Source organism: Sphaeramia orbicularis, chromosome 11 (genome assembly GCF_902148855.1).
Source record: "Sphaeramia orbicularis chromosome 11, fSphaOr1.1, whole genome shotgun sequence".
NCBI lineage: Eukaryota > Metazoa > Chordata > Actinopteri > Kurtiformes > Apogonidae > Sphaeramia > Sphaeramia orbicularis.
Window position 1 is genome coordinate 40,786,355 of NC_043967.1, and position 24,200 is coordinate 40,810,554.

At 38.9% G+C, this 24,200-nt stretch overlaps 1 protein-coding gene across 1 annotated transcript; it reads left to right on the forward strand.

The window, feature by feature from the left end:
- The first annotated feature begins 14,525 nt into the window (after positions 1–14,525).
- On the forward strand, positions 14,526–18,462 carry LOC115428869 (cyclin-dependent kinase 5 activator 1). Its single transcript, XM_075353500.1, is given in 8 exon segments — positions 14,526–15,053; positions 16,876–17,131; positions 17,133–17,540; positions 17,542–17,701; positions 17,704–17,762; positions 17,764–17,812; positions 17,815–17,889; positions 17,892–18,462. Coding segments are annotated over 7 exon segments (984 nt in total). The 5' UTR covers positions 14,526–15,053; positions 16,876–17,062; the 3' UTR covers positions 18,056–18,462.
- Positions 18,463–24,200: the final 5,738 nt, after the last annotated feature.

The following is a 24,200-nucleotide window of genomic DNA, read 5'->3' on the forward strand; positions in this document are numbered from 1 at the left end:
GAGAGTCCTGCAGCTGTCAGAGGGAAGAACAGCAGAGAAAATGAGGATAGAGAAATGAGAGTATACTGTGTGTTTGTGCTGAATGAGGAGATCTCCCCCATTACAGCCGGCTCACACTGACATAAAACCAAACAGAGGAGAAAACAAAGATGGGTTGAAGCCAACTGAGGACTGACTGCATCTGCTGGTATTGTCTGCATCTCAGCCTGACTCCAACCAGTCAGCCAGGATTTCATTTCTCATTTTCTACATGGGGTTGTATATCAGTGGAATATATCTACTAGAAAAAACAGTGAATGTTAAATATTAAAAAAAATAATAATAATAATTGCTTTATATGCCATTATTAGTTAGTTTTCTGTCAGTTTTTTTTTTTTTTTTTTGGGTGAGGGTTGTTGAAGAAGTATAGAACTCTTTAGTTAATCTGATCATTCTATTTGAAATGATTTATTTTCAAGGTTAGGAATTCTTCTGAAATGTGTGACGTTGTTGGTGGAAGAAGAGGAAAGTATTTGATGTCAAAAAAAAGACTGGACTTTTTTTGTGAAAATAAAGACTGGAAAGAGCATAAGTACTAATTCCTGATTAAGGGAATACAGATGCCATTGTATTTTTTTTATTGTCTTCAATGACAATTAAGAAAGAAAGAAAGAAAGACTCAGTAGACTATGTGTAGGCATTCATATTTCAGACATTAACAGCTCCAGCACATAGTTTTTGTTTTTTTTCACCAAACCTTGTCATGGTTTTATTTCAGTATATGTTCAAATCACCTGATATGTTTCATGTCACTGCTCTAACACTGATGATTCACTATTAATAATCTACTAATGCCAAATATAAGGAAAGGTAAAAGTATTTATAGAGCATATTCCACACACAAAGTAATTTAATGTGCAGTGAATGAATAAAAGGAACATGTCTGACTCAGTTTTCTTTTCTTTTTTTATTTGTGAAAATAAAGACTGGACACGGTATGGTATGGTATGGTATGGTATGGTATGGTATGGTATGGTACGATACGGTATGGTAGACTATGTGTAGCTCCAGCAAATAGTTTTGTTTTGTTTTTTTCATCAAAACTTGTCATGGTTTTATTTCAGTATGTGTTCCAATCATCTGCTCTAACTCTGATGATTCACTGTCAATAATCTATTAATGCCAGATATAAGGTAAGGCAAATGTTTATAACACATATTTCATACACAAAAGTATTTCAGTGTCCTGTGCATGAATAAAAGGAACATTTCTGACTCAGATGCACATTTACTTCAATACTTAAACTGCATTTTGCTACAAATACTTACGTAGACTTTTTCATGCACATCTTTTCGTTGTGTAGTATTTTGACTTTGTATTTATCTACAGTCAGGAAAAAAATTATTAGACCATCAAAAGTCATCAAAAACAATGGTTAGGCAATCAAGTCCTAACTCCTGTGTGTATCATGTGACTAAAACAGACAGAAAAGAAAACATGGAATGCATAAAAGCACTGTTTTTGTCAGTACAATGCCATAGATATTAATGTAAGAACTGAAGTGATTTTGGTTATTATCAAGAAAACACGGAAAATGGATAGATATCAGCTCTGAAATTAAACTCTTATGAGCTATTTTTGTTGTTATCATTATATTTGTCCAAACACATGTGCCTTTAGTTGTACCAGACATTAAAATGAACAAGAAATTGAAGAAAACAAGGATGGAGGATGTGATGACTTATTCCACCACTGACCTTTTCCTGTTCGACTCCGCCTTTAACCTAATTGTACGTCTTTACCTCTGAGCTGATGGGATTAACACCAGTGTGTAGAAATCGTAATACAAGCGTCAGTGTCACAGTTGCGTGGTATGACAGGGTTAAAGGGTGTAGTTTTAGTTGTAGTCTGCCTGCTCTGAGATCTGAATTCATTATGTGTTTGCGGGAAAAACAGAGCTTTTCTAGAATGATGACGTAAATAAACAGCAGGGGAAGGATGCTATATAAATAAGACAGAATAATAATAAGAAGAACACCAAACATACGCAAATGTCGGTGTTTAATGTTGTGCAAGTGCGCACTCGCTTAATTTCATACAATCTCATCTCGTCTCTTCCCTTCTTGTGTCTTGTCTTGTCGTTTCCTCTGCCTACTCTTATCTCATCTACCCGTTATCATTTGTTTACTATGTTTATTTTCTGCTTTCCGGCAATTCCACGTCTCCTGGGAAACCTTGAAGAAGTCAACTAACAGAGCCTCCTCTTTTCCCATGCAGACTCGAGCCGTTCATGGATGTCAAAAATGGATCTTTGGCTTGATTTAATATCACTGAAGGGTCTGCTACGAGACTTTATGCGCTTTCAGAGAAGTCACATGATCATCTGCAACTCATATCATTATCTGAATACTGTTTCTCAAGCAAATCATATTGCTGGGTGTAATTCAGTTACTGCATTATCTATTTGTCATGGTTTGATGTTAAAATTAGGAAAATATTATTGTTTGACTCTTGTATCAAGTTAGCGATAAAGGTGTAAAAGCACTGAGGGGTAGGATTAAATAAGTTCATACTTCTTCCTACTCCTTTTCGACCATGCAAAATTCAGACTTGTATGTGCTTGAAGATAGATTCTGTCCATTTGAATGTTTTATTTTGTTTTTATTTTGTTTTGTTTTGTTGGGTTTTTTTTGTTTTGTTTTTTTTTTTGTTTTTTTTTTTTGTTTTTTTGCATGTTCGAAATAAATAAATAAATCAAAAACTGAACTTTAAATATAAAGATTTAAAGTAAATGTGGAAGAGAGGAATTAGAAAAATGGACATTTTAATGACATGCAAAATGAAGATCACACAAGGAGATCCACTAGAGCACAGGTATCAAACATGTGGCTCGGGGACCAAAACTGACCCGCCAAAGTTTCCAATCCGGCCCACGGGATGAATTTGCAAAGTGCAAGTTAGGGCATCGAACCGAAAAAGAATATCATATTAACCTATAAATAATGACATCATTTTTTCTCTTTGATTTAGTGCAAAAAACATTAAATTATGAAAATATTTACATTAACAAACTATCTTTTAACCATAAAATGTGAATAACCTGAACAAATATGAACAACCTGAAATGTCTAAAGAAAATTAAATGCAATTTTAACAATATTTTGCCTGTAACTAAATGTTTTGTGTCTTTGTAGAACTGATCTGTAATGCACATGTAGAAATGAGAAGTTGAGGCATAATATTGATAAAATTGTACTTATATTTCTAAACAAATTTTATTTTTCAGGTTATTCACATCCTTTTTGTTTGGATAGTTTGTAAATGTAAATATTGGCATAATTGAATGTTATTTTTTTGCACTAAAACAATTTGGAGTTGTCATTATTTATTGGCTATCATGCTATTATTTTACTGGTCCAACCCACTTCAGATTAAATTGGGCTGAATGTGGCCCCCGGAAGAAAATTAGTTTGACACCCCTGCACTAAATGATCTTATAAATTTAATCCATAAAGACCCAAACATCCACCATCCGACAAAACTATCTACTGATGTAACTGTTTGATACTTGTTGGTCCACTAATTCTATCAATACATGTAAATAATTGGTGTAAAATGCAGTTTGTTATCTTTTCATGGTCATCAGATATGACCCATTTGGACGTTCAGAGGCTCTGTAGTTACCGTGGAAACACTGTCATCTTCTACAACAGTGATTCACCAGTAAAACCCATGGAGTTGGATCAATGACAGTGGATGAGGACACTGGGTTTATGTTCAGTTAGTGATAAATGTTGTTGAAAAATCAATTTTTCTAATTTTTGTCCTATTTTATCTAATAATCTTTGAATTTACTGAGAGCTTTAATGAACATCTACATCAGGGGTGTCCAACATGCAGCCTGGGGGCCAAATCCGGCCCGCTAAAGGGTCCAGTCCGGCCCTTGGGATGAAGTTGTGAAATTCAAAAATTACACCAAGATATTAACAATCCTTTTAGTTCAGATTCCACATTCAGACCAATATGATCTAACGTGGGCAGGACCAGTCAAACACTGTTGTAATAGCTTATGAATACTCACAAATACACTTTTTTTCTTTTTAAATGTAAAAATTTTCATGTATTTAGACTAAAACAAAGTATAATTTCGCAAAAACTGTGAATAACCTAAACAAACATGAACAACCTGAAATGTCTTAAGAGAAGTAAGTGCAATTTCAACAATATTATGTCTGTAAATGATAAACTAAAGCATAATATTGTTAAAAATTGCAGTTATTTATTCAGTTTGTTCATGTTATTCGCACTGTTTTAAAGGATAGTTTGTAGATGTGAACATTTTCATTCACTCTAAAACATAGAGGAAAGTTTGGAGTGGACATTATTTCTATATTATTATGTTATTGTTTGACTGGTTCGGCCCACTGCAGATCAAATTTAGCTGAATGTGGAACTGAACTAAAATGAGTTTGACACCCCTGACCTATGTGATCAGTCAAGTTAAATATAGGAAAATACCTGTTTTTCACTGAAAAAAGCAAAATACATAGGATAATATTACAATAAATGATGATAAATCACTTAACAAAAGGTTAAATAGAGAAGAAAAAAATCATTTGATAAATGACAGTGGATGGACACACTGGGTTTAAGTTCAATTAATGATACATTTGACTGAAAAAGCCTCATTTTCTTCAGTTTTCTCTGTTTCTGATATAATAACCCTCAACGTTAATCTGAATTTTTATGAAAATCTACATAATCAGTGAGTTAAATATAGGAAAATACATGATTTATACTGAAAAAATGCAAAATAAAGAGGATAACAGTAGAATAAATGGAGATAAATCCTTTAAGGAAGGTCAAATAGAGCGGAAAATTCATTAGGGAACTGTAATAAAAGTAGCACTGGGTCTTTATGGGTTAATTGGTCAGTTGTAAACATCAAGCCAGAACAGGTCTTCTCAGAATGCGTTTTCAACACAAACCGAAGGCTTACTGATGGAAATAGCAAAAGGCCAGAGCTCTGAAAACACACTTAGAAAGATTTACTATTAATAAACCTGTTGTCTATAAGAGGAAAGGACATTTTTACACTTATATTAAAGCATAAAATAGACAGACAGAGCTGTAGAGGAAAAAGTCATCAGTTTATTGATATGTTATCACCTGTCATTCGACATGATGCATCTGATCCTCTTATATCTGACAGCTCAGAGACCTACATGACCCACAATACAGGATAGACTCATGGAGACAGTTGCATAATAAGCCCTGACCTGCCAACACGTGATGGAGGCTTATGCACACTGACCTACAGTAAACCCACTCAGGTGTGGAGTTTTGTTGTCATTTTGTCAAGACTTGATATTTCACTTTCAGTTTCAAGCAAATATTGAGTCAGGAAAAAAAAAGCTTTGCACATTAACCCTTTCATGCATGAATTATGAGAACCTTATTCAAGATTTTTTGTTTTCGTGAGTGTTTTTATTCCTCTTTAAGCATGAAAAAAAAAAAAACAATACGATTGAAAATTTTCTTCTGAACTTATTTTAAATGGAGTTCCAAAAATGTCCACTCAGCTGGAAATTTTTGAAGCAAAGAAACACATATTTCCTGATATATTGTGTGAAAACTATGAAACAAAAACATTTTTAATGCTGCTATTCTGATGTTTTTGCACATTTTAACATACTCTAATACTAGTCACTAGTCACTTCATGTAATATACAAAATAAAAAACCTTTTGATTAAAAAAATAATAATAATGTTAATTACAGTCTAATAACGATAATAAGCAATTGATTTACACTCAAACATGTTAGTGCAGATCCAGAACAGCAAAGTTACAGTGATGGTATGAATTGCAGTGTATGGGATGATCCATAAGCATCCACTGTGTTGGCTGATATGGAACTAAAACAACAAAATCCATGAATATATAAGAGAACACCTTTGAACAGCTGTCCACTGTAGTGACTACTATGCATGAAAGGGTTAAATTACCTTTAAAATTAATTTACGGTCACAGTTGGGGAAACTGTTCCACTACTTCTACATATCAGTTTAAGAAATTGCAAATAAACCAAACAAACCAATTAAAGAAAAATAAAATCGAGTATCATGACGTGATCAATTAATCCACTATCAAAACAAATGTCACATTTTAAATGTCCACTATTTGCTTCAGAAATGACGTGGGAGTACAAGTATACTGTAGAATAAAACGGTGGCTAGTACTTCAACATTTAAGCTGAGTACAGTATTTGAAAAAACAGTGACGACACAGATTTTCACCAAATAAAGCCACGAGCAGCCGGTGCAGTTTGATGAAGCTGAATAAACATTTAATCTGTTGTATAATGTTCATAGAAATCAATAAGACGCAGTCATTCCACCTCCCACCGGCTGACACTTATATTTCCAGACGTCAGAGGGACTATTGTGTTACTTCTTTCAGGTCATTACGTCTTTATTGGCCTGCATGCATCCTGCACCATTTGCAGTTTATGTAGCTGAGAACATTTAGACAAGTTCATCTCTTCAGCAAAAGTAAAGCAGCATTTTTATAAAACTAGAAAAGAGGTGTTACTTGTTACATATAGTTATGGTACTGTTGTACTTCTGCCACAACACTGGTATCAGCACTTTCTTATTACACTTTCTCAAGTGAAGTATTGTTATTGTTTGTGTATTTCACGTAATTCTAAATTTCACATCTTACTTTCCATTTCTGTATTTTTATGTATGTGTTCTCTCTTTATGTTATGTTTTTTTTTCCTATTCAAATTACTACTATTACTATTAAAACACTTCAACGTGATATCATGAATTGCGTACAGATAACATGCCACTTTTAATTGGCGTGTTATCTGTACACATTATTAGCTTTCCGCGTGTATGTTCACGTCGTGCCAAAGATTAGTACTTGATCGGTTTTTGATGACTTTATATTCAGCACTTCAAAAGTACTTTACATTTTCTCGGATTATTTTCAACATGCAGTTTTGATCATGCGCAGTTTGTGTGCGTTTTATTGGTTATAGTTTTCAGAAGTGGCTTGTGTTGTTTCGTGTGTGTGTGTGTGTGTGTGTGTGTGTTACGGATGTAACGATTACCGGTATAACGATAAACTGCAGTAAAATTGCAGACAGTTAGTATTACTGTTTAAATTTTAATTATCATGATAACCGTGTTTGATTACCGCACTTTTCCAGAGAAAACACCGATGTAAAGATCTGCTTTTATGTCAAATATTTGAGTATAGTTTTAATTTATTACAATTTAAATTTTCTATACCTAATATTTGGAACCAATATTCACTTTTAAAGTCTTTGAAAAGGTTTGTTAAGCATCTTTGTGCTATTTATGCAATAAAGTATATACATTTTTCAAATCGGATTTTATATTTTTTTGCGTGTTTTCTGGCCTTTTATGTTTATATAGTAGGTTAAAGTGAAAAAATCATAGACAGATGATATAAATGAAGTTGTGCTGAAAAAAAAAGATGCCAAACATGGGTATAGTAAACATTTGTTTATATCAGGAGTGTCAAACTCATGTTAGTTCAGGGGCTACATACAGCCCAATACGACCTGAAATGGGCCGGATCATTAAAAAAAATAACAGAATATAATATATAAATAGTATCAATTCCAAAATCTGTACATCTAAGTTCTGTGTTTTAGAGAGAAAAAAGTAACATTCTATCATCAAAGTGTTTACATCTACAAACTATCCTTTAAAAAAAATGTGAAAAACATGAACTATGAAAAAAATGAAATTTATTATAAGTGCAATTTTAACAATTTATGCCATTATTTGGCCTCAGCTTCTCATTTTCACATGTTCATTATAACGGACAGATCCCAGTGGATCTACGAATAAAACAAAACATTTAAAAACAGGCAGAATATTAGTAAAATTACACTTAATTCTCTTGAGACATTTCAGGTTGTTCTGTGTAATTTTACTTTTCTTTTTTTTTTTTTTTTTTTTTTTTACACTAAAACAAAGACAAACATTTGTGGTTTTCATTATTTATAGTTTATTATGATAGCATTTTACTGGTCTGACCCACTTTGGATCAAACTGACCTAAAATTATTTTAACATCCTTGATTGTTAATATCTCCCGTGTCATTTTTGTATTTCACTCATTCTTCCCCCGGGCCAGATTGGACCTTTTGGTGGTCCGGATTTGGCCCACAGGCTGCATGTTTGACACCCTTGGTTTATATAGTATATAAAGACAAAATCAAAAGGACTGAAAAATGGACCAAATTTAGGACTTACAGCTGACGTCACTGGTCATGTGATTGTTGTTTACACCGCCATATTGGTAGGCACGCTATCTGGATCCAGAAAGTCAGAGCTGTTGCTTTATATCGTGTTTTTCTTTGGACTCGTGTTTGCGTGTTTTGTTATTTGCGAGTATGTCTGCTTGTGATAAAAGCACCATAGATGAGCTTCAATGTTTACTAACGACAGTGATGTGTGCGTAACTCTTGAGGCAAAAACACAAGTACCAGCTACCAGCCGGCTCACATCAGCCGCGTGCACCTCCAGGCTCTGAACTCGTGAACGAGCCGATATGTTAGCTCTAAAACAGTCCATTAACTGTCTCTGTCCAAAAGCCGGTCCCATCTTCTCTTTCACGGCCGCATAATTTGACTTGACCGCATGGGGAAGGCTGTCCCATAGTAGAAAAGCAGACTTGCTCAGACGGGTGTGCAATATTATCACCAGCTCCAGCTGAACTCACCAGTGTCGCCCGCCATAGCGCCGACGCGGTTGGCCCTTTCGTCAACGGTCGTTATGTTCCAGGTCTCATCTACGCATGCGCATTGCGTATCTGTCAGACTCGCTTATCTACGCATGCACATTGAATGCGTACCTGTCAGAATGGCGGCAAATATATAGCAGAAAAAACAAACAGGATGGAATATATTCATGAAAACAGTAGCAGTAAGTGAACATTCATTGTATTCTTTCATATTATAACTTTTATCAATTTAAATATTTTGAACCCAGCGATCATATAGGCTGTCACATAAGCAATCAGTGCAAGTCAAGCCGAGGGGGAGTAGATGGAAAAAGATGTGAATATTTTATATGTAGATGAGACCAGGAACATAACGACCGTTGACGAAAGGGCCAACCGCAGCGCCGACTGCCACTTCCAGCTGCTTCACCGGCAAAGGGGGCAGGTAAATCCACAACCACTCTGTCTCTATAGGGTGATAGTCCAGGGGAAGCCCTCCTGGTAGGTTTAAAGGGGTCTTCATCACCGTACCACATGATGACAATTCTTTTTTTCCACGCCGCTAAGCGCAACAGGCACGCAGGCTAACTATACTGAGAAGCTAGGCTAACCGCGGTAATAACTATAAACAGCGGTGGGCAGAACAGAACCACCGCTCCCACCAATGGAACCGAGCGGTCTGTATGCCGAACTTATAACTGGTGAAAGCTAAGTAATAAACGGCACACAGGAGTTTAGCAGGTCCATCGTTTAACCCGTTAAGGCGGCCTTACACTGTGCGAGTTTAGAGACGATTTCTCGCTCGTGCGACTCTTTCTGGGATCGGGCCCGATGTGCCTCTAATCGTGTGTCGTGCTTCGTGCAGTGTTCATGGGGTAAAGAGAAGCGATTAGCACCTCACGACCACCTCACGACCACCAATCGTGCGTTCGCAAGGAAAACGGAGCTGTTTGAAATCCTGCTCGCTCCTCATGAGTGTATCGTACTGTCAAAGCAGTACCACGAACCGATGTGCCTCAAATTCTCACACTGTGCATGCGCGAACACAGACGCGTACAGCAGCGTACAAGCTAACAGTAGCTGGCTGTTGTCCTAGTGCAGTTTAGCTGTTGCAGCTTACCTCTAGTTCCTGCTGTAGGATGACAGCCCATACTGTCCACGTCTGGACACCCAATTCCTGCACCGAACACATCGTTGTCTTTTCTTCTTTTTTGATTCCTCACAGATAATGGCACATATTGCCAAAGCAGCTCGTTGGTTTTTGTTTAGCACTACCATTTCGTGACTCACGCCAATACACAATCGTCTATGCACTTTTACGGATTCCCTGGTATTTTAACGTTGTATTTCCGGATACAACACTCAAACGTGTCGTGCATCCTGTGGTGTATGGTCCTACAGTGTGAGCAGTCTGGTCGCATACGAGCGTCGGTCCGTGCAGTGTGAGAACATGAATCGTGAGTCTGACTGTACGACTGATTCGCACAGTTTGAGATCCAAGGAAAGCTCGCCTACCGATATGGCGTCGTAAACATAAAACCACGTGATCACGTGACGTATGTGCAAAACCTCAATAGGCTCAGACCACTAAGGGCTAATATTTGAATGTTTCTGCCAACAGAAAGTACATTGTGTCAATTATTTTATTTATTTATTTATTTTTTGTGGTTTTGTTTTTTTTTTTTCAAAATACAACTTGGTTAAATTATTTCAGTGTGTATTAGTACTTTTTGAACATTTTCAGCACAATTTCAACAATACCCCGATAATAATGATAACTATCATAATTTTGGTCACAATAACCGTGATATGAAATTTTCCCTAGTGCGTGTGTGTGTTAGGGACGTAACGATTACCGGTATATCGATAAACCGTGGTAAAATTACAGACAGTTAATATTACTGTTTAAATTCTAATTATCATGATAACCATAAATAAATTAATGAAGTTGTGCTGAAAAAACAGATACCAAACATGGGTATAGTAAACATTTGTTTATATAGTATATAAAGGCAAAATCAAAAGGACTGAAAAATGGATAAAAATGGGCTCAGATCACTAAGGGTTGATATTTGAATGTTTCTGCAACAGAAAGTACATTGTGACAATTTTTTTTTTTTTTTTTTAAATACAACTTGGTTAAATTATTTCAGTGTGTATATTAGTGCTTTTTGAACATTTTGAGCACAATTTGAACAATACCCCGATAATAATGATAATCGTGATAATTTTGGTCACAATAACCGTGATATGAAATTTTCCCTAGTGTGTGTGTGTGTGTGTGTGTGTGTGTGTGTGTGTGTGTGTGTGTGTGTGTCTGTTAGGAATGTAAGGATTACCTGTATAACGATAAACCGCGGTAAAATTGCAGACAGTTAATATTACCATTTAAATTCTAATTATCATGATAACCGTAAATAAATAAATGAAGTTGTGCTGAAAAAAAAGATACCAAACATGGGTATAGTAAACATTTGTTTATATATAGTATATAAAGACAAAATCAAAAGGACTGAAAAACAGACAAAAAAGGCTCAGATCACTAAGGGTTAATATTTGAATGTTTCTGCAACAGAAAGTACATTGTGCCAATTGTTTTATTTGTTTTTGTTGTTGTTGTTGTTGTTGTTGTGGTTTTTTGTTTGTTTGTTTGTTTTGTTTTTTTCCAAAATACAACTTGTTTCTTCCAACAGAAAGTACATTGTGGCAATTATTTTATTTGTTTGTTTTTTTTTTTTTTTTTTTTTTTTTTTCCAAAATAGAACTTGGTTAAATTATTTCAGTGTGTATTTTAGTACTTTTTGAACATTTTGAGCACAATTTCAACAATACCGCAGTAATAATGATAACCGTGAGAATTTTGGTCACAACACAATAACCGTGACATGAAATTTTTCCTAGTGTGTGTGTGTGTGTGTGTGTGTGTGTGTGTGTGTCTGTTAGGAACGTAAGGATTACCTGTATAACGATAAACCGCGGTAAAATTGCAGACAGTTAATATTACCGTTTAAATTCTAATTATCATGATAACCGTAAATAAATAAATGAAGTTGTGCTGAAAAAAAAGATACCAAACATGGGTATAGTAAACATTTGTTTATATATAGTATATAAAGACAAAATCAAAAGGACTGAAAAACAGACAAAATAGGCTCAGATCACTAAGGGTTAATATTTGAATGTTTCTGCAACAGAAAGTACATTGTGCCAATTATTTTATTTGTTTTTGTTTATGTTTACGCATTTGGCAGACGCTTTTTTCCAAAGCGACTTACAGGGGAAACCATTATCGACGCATCATAAATTTTAGTTATATATCCAGGAAGCAAACACTTGTGACTGGTGACAGTGGCGAGGACAAACTTCCCTTTAACAGGCAGAAACCTCGAGCAGACCCAGACTCCTGGAGGATGGCCGTCTGCCTTGACCAGTTGGGGTTAAAGAGAGAGAGTAGAGAAGGGGAAAAAGAGAGAGCGATAGAGATAGGGACTGGGGGAGAGGGGGAGAAAGGGGGGAGTAGGGAGACACATGGAGGCGGTTTGAGGATAAGTGAGTGGTGATGATGAGGGCAGGGAAGAGGCCGGACCACCGCAGCAGGTCCAGAGATAATCGTGAAAGAATCTGTGGTTGTCCTGGGAAAAACCTATTAGAATATTTAAAATGGAATGTTTGAAAGTGCTAGGACAGGAGGTGCTCTCGGAAGAGCTGGGTCTTCAGAGCTTCTTGAAGATAGGCAGGGATGACTCTGTTCTTGTAGCACTTGGTAGAGCGTTCCACCAACGTGGAACGACCCATGAAAAGAGCCTGGATTGTCTTGTACAAGGTCTTGGGACCACCAGACTACGTTCCCCAGACGAGCGGAGTGGGTCCGTGGGGCGACATAAGCTTTTATTAGTGCAACCTAAGTAGACAGGAGCAGACCTCACGGGAGAATTTTGTAGGCTAGGATTAAAGATTGAATTTGATGCGGGCAGCTATGGTAGCCAGTGTAAACTCAATGAGTAAGGGGGTGACATGTGCCCTTTTAGGCTGATTGAAGACCAGACGCGCTGCTGCATTCTGGACCCATCTGTAGTGGTTTGACAACACAAGCTGGGAGGCCCCGTTAGAAGAGCATTGCAGTAGTCAAGACGGGAGATAACCATAGTCTGCACCAGGAGCTGGGTGGCCTGTTCGGTTAGGTATGGCCTGATCTTTCTTAGGTTGAACAGAGTGAAACGGCGATGATCGGGTGACAGAGGCAACGTGATCCGTGAAGGTCAACTGATTATCAATCATGACTTCCCAAGTTACGTACTACACTGGTAGGAGCCCGAGGTATGGAGTCAATAGTGATGGAGATGTCCGCTGTATGGTTGGCTTAGCTGGGAGAACCAGCAGTTCAGTTTTGGACAGGTTCAGCTGAAGGTGATGGGCTTTCACTCCATGCAGATATGTCAGAGAGACAATCTGAGATCCGCACTGAGACTGTGGAGTCATCATGTGGGAAATGACAGATAGAGCTGGGTATCATCAGCATAGCAATGATATGAGAAGCCGTGTGAGTGGATGATCTGACCGAGTGAGGTGGTGTATATGGCAAAAAGGAGGGGGCCCAACACAGAGCCTTGGGGGACCCCCGTGGTGAGGCGGTGAACTGCTGATGTGTGCCCTAGCCAGGACACACTGAAGGGACCGAACCAGTAAGGTAAGATGGAAACCAGGAGTGTGCGTGCCTGTGATGCCCATGTTCCAGAGTATGGATAACAGGATATCATGATTGACAGTGTCAAATGCTGCTGATAAGTCCAGTAGAATGAGTACTGAAGACTTGGCTGCTGCTCTAGCCTCTTTCAAGGCTTCTGTCACAGACAACAGAGCCGTTTCAGTGGAAGTGGCCGATTTTGAAGCCAGATTGGTTGATGTCCATGAGGTTATTTTGGGAGAGGAATTCTGTGACCTGTTTGAAAACAGCCCTTCGATGATCTAGAAAGGTATGGGAGGAGTGAGACTGGTCGATAATTCTCCACTGAAGTGGGGGTGAGGGAAGGTTTTTTGAGTAGTGGTGTTACCTGCGCTTGTTTAAATACTGTAGGAAAGTTCCTGAAGTCAGTGAAGGCATTAATCACATGTGTGATTGGTGCTGTGATAGTAGGGGCAACAGACTGTAAGAGGTTGATGGAATAGGGTCTCAACAAGCATGTTTGTAGGACGCCTAAGGAGTTAGACACCTCGTTCTTCTGTGAGGGGAGTAAATGAGGGGAATGACGCATGGCTTTTATTCATTGAGTTTAGTGTGCGGGAGAGGAAGCAGTGTGTGATGATGATGATGTTGAAGAATTTGTTTTTGTTGTTGTTGTTGTGTTTGTTTGTTTGTTTTGTTTTTTCCAAAATACAACTTGTTTCTTCCAACAGAAAGTACATTATGCCAATTATTTTATTTGTTTTTTGTTGTTGTTGTTGTTGTTGTTGTTGTTGTGTTTTGTTTGTTTTTTTCCAAAATACAATTTGGTTTAAATTATTGTTCAGTGTGTATTTTGTACTTTTGAACATTTTGAGCACAATTTCAACAATACCCCAATAATAATGATAACCGTGAGAATTTTGGTCACGACACAATAACCTGATATGAAATTTTCCCTAGTGTGTGTGTGTGTGTGGTGGTGTGTGTGTTGTGTGTGTGTGGTGTTGTGTGTGGTGTGTCAGACAGCAGCTGAGCCCTCGTTAGGAGGAGTCTGCGCCGGTGGGAGGGGGGCGGGTGTGATCTGGAGCGGCTCTGCGCGCTCACTGGCTGCTCCTCCTATACTGTCTGAGGCTGGTTTAGAGGTCGGACTACCGGGACCGATCCACGGTCAGTAGGAGACCGAGGCTCCGCGTGCGCACTCACACAGCTGCACCACGGACACACACTATAGAACCGGGAGGAAACCGGGAGGAGCCGAGGCTTTAGGACTTTACGCACGGATATGAGTGGAGATGGAGTGCATTGAAAGGACTCAGACAACCGCTTTGAAAGTTTCCTCCCAGACTCGGACATGGAGACGCAAATGAAAAGACGCTTCATCATCAGATCCTCCTTCAGTTTGGTGTGGGTTTAGGGTGCAGCGGAGGATGACACCTGCACCCAGCCGCTCCACGCGTTTTTCCACACTTAGGAGTGTTTGAGAGCAGGTTCCAGCTTCTGTCAACAATCCTGCTTCCTGTCATCCCTCATATTTCTCTGTTTTTTGTTTGTTTGTTTGTTTTTTTGCGCTCCTCTACACCTTTGCAACAGCGCAGACTGCGACAAAAAAAAACAGTCGTCTCGTACCCGGGCATCATCTCATACACAGGTGAGCTTCAGAGCAAACTAAACTGCAGAAATGTTAACTAAATACTAAAATGAAATGTTATTAAAATGCATATGTGAAACTCTTTTGCAGAACGGTTTACTGTGCGTCAAGTACAGTATGTTCTGTGCGCAAAGGGTTATTATACACACCATTGTGGCTTAAGCATCCAATCATCATTGGGGAAAAAAAAACGGGATTTAATCAGTTATTGGATTAAACTCTCAAAAATCAGTGCTATTGAGTCTAAGTTAACCCTTTCATGTTTAGTGGTCAGTCCAGTGGACAATTCTTCTCCAGCTGTTCTCTTGTATATTCATGGGTTTTGTTGTTGTAGTTCCATATCAGCCAACACAATTATGCACCATCCATTAAACTGACATTCATACACTGTAAAAAAAAAAAAAAAAAAAGACTGTAGAATCAACACCAAACAGTTGTAAAATTGCAACATAAAAAACATGTAAGTGAAAATACAATGCAAAGCTGTTTATTGAAAAGATTTTTGTGTCAATGATTAAATCAAATAAAGCTGTAGTTTTTACAGGAAGAGTATGTGAACAAAACCAGATTTGTATGTAGAAATGATGTATTTCCATTGTTTTTAGAAAATAAAACTGTGAATTGAAAAACATTGTGGTGCCGTTTAAATTGCAAAGACCATAATGTTGAAATAACGGCATATTTACTTTTTTTCTCTTTTTTTTTTAATAAAAAAGTTATATAAAAAAGTAAACATTTACAATTTAACATTTTAAATTTGTAAATGAATGGGTTGGTAGAGTTGATAGAGCGGCTCGTCCAATAACCAAAGGGTTGGTGGTTTGAATCCTGGCTCTGACTGTCCATATGTTAAAGTGTCCATGGAAGACACTGAACCCTAAACTGGTCCCAGTTGGAGCTGGTGGATTTGGAAAGTGCTTTGGACACCATGAAGGTGGAGAAAATGTGCTAAATAAGTGCAGTCCATTTACCATTTAAATCCAATGTTAAATCTGCATGTTTAAAATGTTAAATCTACATGTTACTCTGTAAATATGTTTACAGTTGGATGTGTTTTTTACAGTATTGTTCTGGAAACCACAGCTGCCAGTTTTTTCCCTAAAAAATAACAGGATTTTTTTTTTACAGTGTACCATTACTGTAACTTTCCTGTTCTTAATAAACCTGATCTGCAGTGACATGGTAGAGTGTAAATAGATTGCTAATTGTTATTAGACTGTAACTAACAGTTTTCTTACACAAAATGCTTTTTTTTTTGGCATATTATCTCCATGACGAGAGTAATAACTAGTATTAGAGTATGTTAATATGTGAGTAAACATCACATTAGCAGCATTAAAAATGTTCTTATTTCATAGTTTTTACACAGTTTGTCACTTTCTGATCTTGCGTTTTAAATACATGGTTCTTTGCTTCAAAAAAATTAAACACATGGTGTCCAGCTAAGTGGACATTTTTGTAACTCCATGAAAAACAGGTTCATTAAAAAATTTCAATCACATTGGGTTTTTTTTTTTTTTTCATGCCTAAAGAGGAATAAAAACAGTCAGGAAAAAATTCTTGACTAAGATTCACATAACTCATGCATGAAAGAGTTAAGTCCTTATTATGGAAAAAACACCTTATTCTAGATTATGCGTTGCAGCTTTAAACTATATAGAGATTCTTACACTGAGATACTGTATGTAGAAGCTGAAAAATTTCATGGAAGTCTGGATTATTTATTTATTTTTGTAATAATATGTTTGGTGTTTCATTGTTTGGCTACACCCATAAGTAAAATGAGACTTAATTTGTTTGCATCCTCGCTTTCATGTTTCAGGTAATGTCTGGACATTTAAACCCTCTGCTCTTCAGATGAGACCCTGGATATGCCCACCCCACTCACCCCTTCATGTTAACACCTTCTGAATATTCAACATAAGAGAAGAGAGCGCTCTCCTTCCAACACCCCCCCCTCTCTCTTCAGCACCACTGAAGCAGAATCATCTCTGGAGCACTGACTCACCATGGGCACTGTATTATCATTGTCCCCTGGCTCTCGCAAACCAGGCTACTATGACAACCGGCCGGGCTCGGCTCAGCCACTACCCGAGCCTCAGCAGCCGCTCTCTGAACAGCCAGAAAGACCGCGGGCTGAAGAGGGGCCAGTCCATCTTCCTCCCAGCGCTCACGTGGAAGCGACTGGTGGCCTCTACTAAGAAGAAGGGCACCTCTAAGAAAGTCCCCGGGGGTCCGGTGGCCCTGTGTGACCCCCTGAACAACAACAACAACATCAGCATCTACCAAAAGGATCCTATTCTGCATCTAAATCGGGAGAATGTGAAGAAGTCCCTGTCATGTGCCAACCTGTCCAGCTATGAGGGCCCAGCGGGACTGGGTCTGGGGCTTGGTTATGGCCTTGGGATGGGCCAGGGGCATGGATATGGATACAGCAAATCCCAGCAGCTCTCATCGTGAAAAAAGTTCCACAGGGGGACAGTGACTTCATCCCCCTAAGCGTGTGATCGTCCAGGCGTCCACCAGTGAGCTGCTCCGCTGCCTGGGGGAGTTCCTGTGTTGTCGCTGTTACCCGCCTGAAGCACCTTCTCTCCGGCCGACCGCGGTGCTGTGGCTTCGGGCCGTGGACCGCTCGCTGCTGCTGCATGGCTGCAGGACCAAGCCTTCGTCACTCCGGCCAACGTGGTTTTCGTCTACATGCTGTGCCGAGGACGTCGGTGACGGCGATCTGGTGTCTTCGGAGCATGAGCTGCAGGCTATTCGCTCACCTGCCTCTACCTGTCATACTCCTACATGGGCAACGAGATCTCCTACCCGCTCAAACCCTTCCTGGTCGAGGCGGTAAAGAGGCCTTCTGGGATCGTTGCTTGCCATCATGACGCCACCAGCTCCAGATGCTGCGCATTAATGCAGACCCGCACTTTTTCACACAAGTATTCGCTGAACTCAAAAGTGAAGGTGGCTGCGTCCCTCAGGACTATAGTCGGGTGCTGGATCGGTGAGAGGAATCTGGAGCACTGCGACTTGCAGACCGCATGCCTTTTTGTATGCTTATACACACATGTACTTGCACACACACATACACACGCAAACCCTTCTCCATCATTTTTCCATTTCTTGTGCCCTGCAGAAGCAACGAACACCTATTTGAAAAGTAATGTAGAGCCATTGAATCATTCCATCTATTTTCAACCCATTTGCCAGGAAAAAAATGCCACCATTGTGTTTTTCTGCAAACCGTGGATATGTATGACCTCAGTGTTTCAGAATCAACAATATATGTCACATTCAACATTTCTATTTACATCATAGTGCTTTAAGTGTGGCTTTGCAAACAACATATTTGTTTCTCCAGCATTACACTTATATAAGTTTTTATGATGAGGTTCAGGCACTTGCCTATGTATGGGGAAAGATGCATCTTTTCCTAATCCAGTGGTTTTCAACCTTGGGGTTGGGACCCCGCATGGGGTCGCCTGGAATTCAAATGGGGTCGCCTGAAATTATAGTATTGATTTTTAAAAATTTACTAGTAAAAAGTATGTTGTAATGATTAAATATATATGTCATTACAATTAAACCACACTCTTTTCCTTATAAAAAGCTGCATTATATACATTATATCGCCTAAATGTTGTCTAAAATTAATGTTTATTTGCAACATAGTATAACAAACTATTACATGATCAAAAACAAATTAATTTTAGCAAAAAAATGTCTCAGTTTTGAATGTCTGGGGTCGCCAGAAATTTGTGATATTAAAATGGGGTCACGAACCAAAAAAGGTTGGGAACCACTGTCCTAACCCTAACAAAAACCAGGATGTAAACTCTCATCTCTGGGGCCAATTCTATGTTTCCACCTTCCCCTGCAACCACCTTGTAACATTTGAGTAAATGCAAAAAAAATAAAAAATAAAGTTGCGGATCTTTCAGTGATAACTTATGTGAGGTTAAGCATATCCATGGTTTTGCAGGAAGATTCATGGTTGTCATGTTGCCATTGTCCCCCTCCATTCTCAGAGTGTAATTAGGAAACTTTTTTTTCATAACTGCTGTTTCTCCCCTGGAATATCTACCTGAGATTATTTACACCAGGCACCCATTTGGTCCACCTGTCCCATCTGACCCCACGCATCTGGTCCCAGTCGTCCAGACCTGCAGAACATCCTCCACCACATATCTGAATGTGATCCATCAGCTGACAGAAGGACGCCGCTATTGTGAAATACCACCAAGGATTTTTTTTTTTCTGATTCTAAACATTCAAGTGGATTTGAATGACATTTCCATTAGCAACTTTAAACTCAGACAATATAATCCACTGGTTTCTCTTTTCCTGGAAAATAAGAGGAGGCGCCTTGACATCGACTGCTCATGTTCCAACAGTGAGGAGTGACTCAGACTGATGGGAGCAGCTGAGAAGTCCATGTTGGCTCCTGCTGTGTGCGATCAGTAAAAGAAAACCAACAGGCAGTGTTTTGAGGAGCCTTTTGAGGGTCGTCTAGCCTGAGGGGACAGTTGTCAGTTTTTATCTTTACTCACTAAAACCTTTCCGTCAATGTTTCTACCAAGAGGATAATGGTGGTGGGAGCTGAATTTAAGGTTGAGGATTGACATGTTTTGTGAGTGTGTGTGTATAAGGATGTGTTCACGTGTGTGATGGCATTGTGTTGTGGACCACAGCCCGGGTCATCAGCTGTTTACTCCCTCCTTTGTTCCCTGCGTCTTGTTGACAGGGCACCCACAGCACTGGTATTAATGAGATTAGCAGATTACTGCAACCCCTCCCCATCCCTCCACCTCTGCCCCCTCTTGTCCACTCTGCAGCCCTGCAAAGCTAATCCAGGCCAGGCCGGACCAAGCTGGAGTGTAATCACAACGCAACAACTCACACATGCATACACAGTTAGTCGCCTAAATGAGACACATGCAGTTCAGGGTTGGAGTTAGAAGCAGGAACGTCGGACGGATGCTGCTGTCATTGAGGGATTTGTTATCGTTAGAGTGCGTCTCTGAATATGTCCCACTTCCTCATCAGTCACCTGCGTATCCTCATCTGCCATCACGAGGCATTCAGGGACAGCGAGTTGTTTTTTTTTCTCCCTCTGTCCTGGTCTCGTCTTCTAAATTACTCCCTTGAATGAACCATTGGCATTTGTGCTTCACTGGTTTTCATTTCTACTTCCCATGTGAGTTAATCTGTGTTTGCATGTCAGAGGTGGGTCGCAGATGAGCCGATGGCAAGGACTCACTGTCAGGATTTTCTGGTCAGAAGAGGCATCTAGTCATAAAAAGGAAAGAGAAAGTGCAAATCAGCAGCTCATTATACATTAGTGACCTTCGGTGTAGAAATGAGTTCAAGTACACTGAGTAAACAGCTTTCATTCAGATAGGAAGTGTGGTTTTTTAATCAAAACATATATTAGTGTAAGGAGCAGGATACTCTCAAGTGATATGATATATGTTTTAGTGTACTGTATCAGTTCTCAAACTCATAAGGAATTCAGTTTATGTTGTGGTCAAACCTCTGCAACAAAACAATGTAAACTGAGACTGGAAGTTGCATTAGACTATGACAGTTTTGATTACATATTATATATTATATTTTATATTAATGCATTTGGCAGATGCTTTTTTACAAAGCGACTCACAGGGGAAAAACCAAAAAATGAAAGAAAAATACAAGAATAGATTAAAAACATAAAACAGCTGTACAATTAAAACCCTGTCGTACAGAAGAATAAAAAGCAAAATAATAAACTAAAATACAAGAATAAATTAAAAGAGACATAAAGCAGCTGTACACTTAAAAACAGTGAAATGAAAATACCAAGTAAAAACCACAGAATAGACATGAGAATACATTTAAAATGGAATGTTTGACAGTGCCAGGACAACAGGTGCTCTCTGAAGAGCTGGGTCTTCAAGAGCTTCTTGAATACAGGTAGGGACGCCCCTGTTCTGGTAGTGCTTGGTAGATTGTTTCACCAATGCTGAACGACTCATGAAAAAAGCTTGGATTGTCTTGTACATGGTCAGATTATATTGAATCACTGAGTCCTAAACTCTGTATTCTGATCTATATTGTATCACTTGATTCGTTCCAACGTATCTATAATATAGGACTATAGGTGTTTTAAACCATTTTGTCTTGCAAGTCCTTTGTGTCTTACTTCTTAGAAATAGACACAAACAATACTTTATTTAGAGGATTTCTGCAATTTACAAGGAAAATGTTACAGATTATAGACAATCACAAGCATTGGTGGATCGTTGCTGCCTTTCTTGGAGTCTTCTGTTTCCACCGGTGTTGTCTTTGCTTCAGAAAACTATAAACACTGGTGTTTGACTTTGACCGAGATGCACTGCCTACAATGGCATGTGGCTTAGCCTTAATCTTATTGTACTCGGGCATCTGGAGGTTTAAGCGCTCCACCTCCCTCTTTCATATGGCACACACTCTTGTACACTTCACAGCAAGGATCTATACTCCCCACCAAGGTCATATGATAAAGAGGCATCTCCGTAAGAGTTGAACTTCACACACGTGTATACAAACACATCCTCTCTGCGGGTAATCCAGCTCTAATCCTTCCACCCAATCAAATAGAGAGAGAGAGGGGAAGTAAATAAACTGTGCAGAGTCGGGTGAGGGTGAGCATCACACTCCTCATACTATTTTTTTTTTTTTTTTTTTTTGCTTGGAAATGCCAACCAGACTGGTAACCTCAGAGACCTTAAGTCCGGCCCTGTTCACCCAGGCGTCACAGCCCGCCTGAGGGGTCTCACCACACCAGCCGACCACAGAGCAGTGACAGCAGCGATCCACACTGAGACGCCGCTGTCTTCTTCCCTGGCAGCCATTTTTGGCTCGTTGTTGTGGTCAGCGCTACACTCTCTCTGTTCTGGTCCTGCTTTGACAAGGACACTTGTGTCTTAACCCCCCCACCACCACCACCACCACCACCACCCCTCGAACCCCATTTCCACACACACTCAGCTGTTGTTCCCCTGCCTGTTTCATTAGATTTGACACCCCACACCCGCCAGCCATTGTCAGGACGAGGAAGGGCAGAATGGGACTATTTGTTGGCATCAGTTTTGTTTGTGTTTGTGAATGAATGTGGGTCAAAGTTAAGAGCAACATCTGCTTCCACCATCAGTCTCCTTCAGATGCTAATTAAATCAGCAGATACAGTACAATACATGCACTGAGGATATTAGCCAGCGCGACCACCTTGACGTCAGTGCAGCGTTTTTTTTAGCCTTCTAACAACTCCGGCTCGTTCCTCATCAGACTTAGAGGAACTGTGCTCATTTAGATCCAATTCAATATAAACATAATCTAACAAATATGATGTAATTCAACCAAAAAGACAACTGTCCCCTCTTTAATTACCTCCATCCAACTCGGGCTCTGAGCTGAATCGTGCAGCTGTTCGTCCAATCGTGCCACAGAGTCGAGCAGTCTCCAAGCCAATTAATTTGCATCTCAACCGGAGCTCGTCCAATCAAACCCCTCGGCGTGAGCCCTGAGCTCCTTTTGACTGTACTTCTTTTACAGACACACAATGCCTGTGACATCTCTTTGGATAATTTATGATGCTTCTGACGGAGAAACCTCATGATCTCAGATATTTAAGCAAGATTGAACCTGACATTTTAACTGGACATTTATCGTGTAGATGGGACTTTTTTTGTCTGGGGCTTTGGCATCTCTGGTAACAGAATATTACAGCTGGGCCTTAGACTGAAAATGTATTGGAGTTTCGGGTTTGTGTAAACAATGTGATACAAGACTTAAAGGACGAGTCTGGCGTTATTTTAGATGTTTTTTTTTAATTATCAACAAATTCTGTGAAAAAACATAAGCTTTTGTGAAGTCTGAAGGTGTAATTCTTAAGGAAATAGTCATGAATGTGCAGTCACATTGTCTAAAAACGGTTATTATAATTAAAATGTTGCTGTTTTTAAGCATGTAAGATACTTCCTGCACACATTTTAGGTGGAGGACAATGGATATGGACGTCACTATGGAATTTCTAAAATTTAAGTACATTTTCGACAATATTGGCTCAAAAATATAGATGAACGGAGCACAACTGTTACACGTTTATTGTGTGCTTGGGTTTGTTGATGACTAAAAAATGTAAAATACAACCAGACTTCACCTCTAAGTCGCCACAGCTCTGTGAGTTGTGTTAAGTTATTTCAGTTATTGCTGCTGCTGTAGGCTGGTGTGAAAAACCAAAAGCACACCTTAGACTGATGAGTGTGATGTAAATATGACGGTGTGCAACAAAAGGAGCTGTGAAAGAATGAAAAAACCAACAAAAAAGAAATAGTCTTGCTGTGTAGTAGCATGCATGCCAGCCAGGTAGTTTAGAAATGTTTCTTCTCTCTCTCTCTTTTTTTTTTTTTTTTTTTACCTCTGCTTTTGTCTGATTCGCTTTTTATATGTGAAAATGAAATATTATTTGTTGGGTTAACTTAAACTGGATATCAATGGAGTGTTCCTTTAATGGGAAATGTGATGTCAACAGTATTATATCTGTCATCATTATGGTGGTCTGTTTAGATACAATAGAGATGTTTCCTCAAGCTCGGTCCTGAAATAGCAAAGCATGTGAATTCATACGAGCTACTACAGAGTTCAACGTAACATCCTCAGCTGTCTTAAAACCGCGTCATTATATTTGAGTTAATGTGGTCAGCAGGATGTTTTCTGGCAAAAAAAAAAGTTATTTACTGCAGCAAAAAAGGCTGTAAAGTCACACTGCCCCCTCAGATTTACAGGCCTGTGTTTAATGTATAGAAATAATCAAGTTAGCGTCTATCAATAGCTTTTCTTGTCAATACACCAGATGGTTTTACAAAGGCGGCTATTGTACATGTAGCATTTGTTGCAGGCGGCTCCGACTCCGGCTCCGCCTGCGACCTCACACAAACTTCACATTCATCCCTGCACTGTTTTATGTCAACACCAGACAGATGTTAATGCAGATTTAAAAAAAATATATATATACATATATGTATATATATATATTTATAACTAATGCCCATTTCCTCATCTCCCTGGGTCCTCCTTGGTTTCCATGGTTACTGTCGTCAGCCATCAATGTTACTGTCACACTAAAATGAGGCA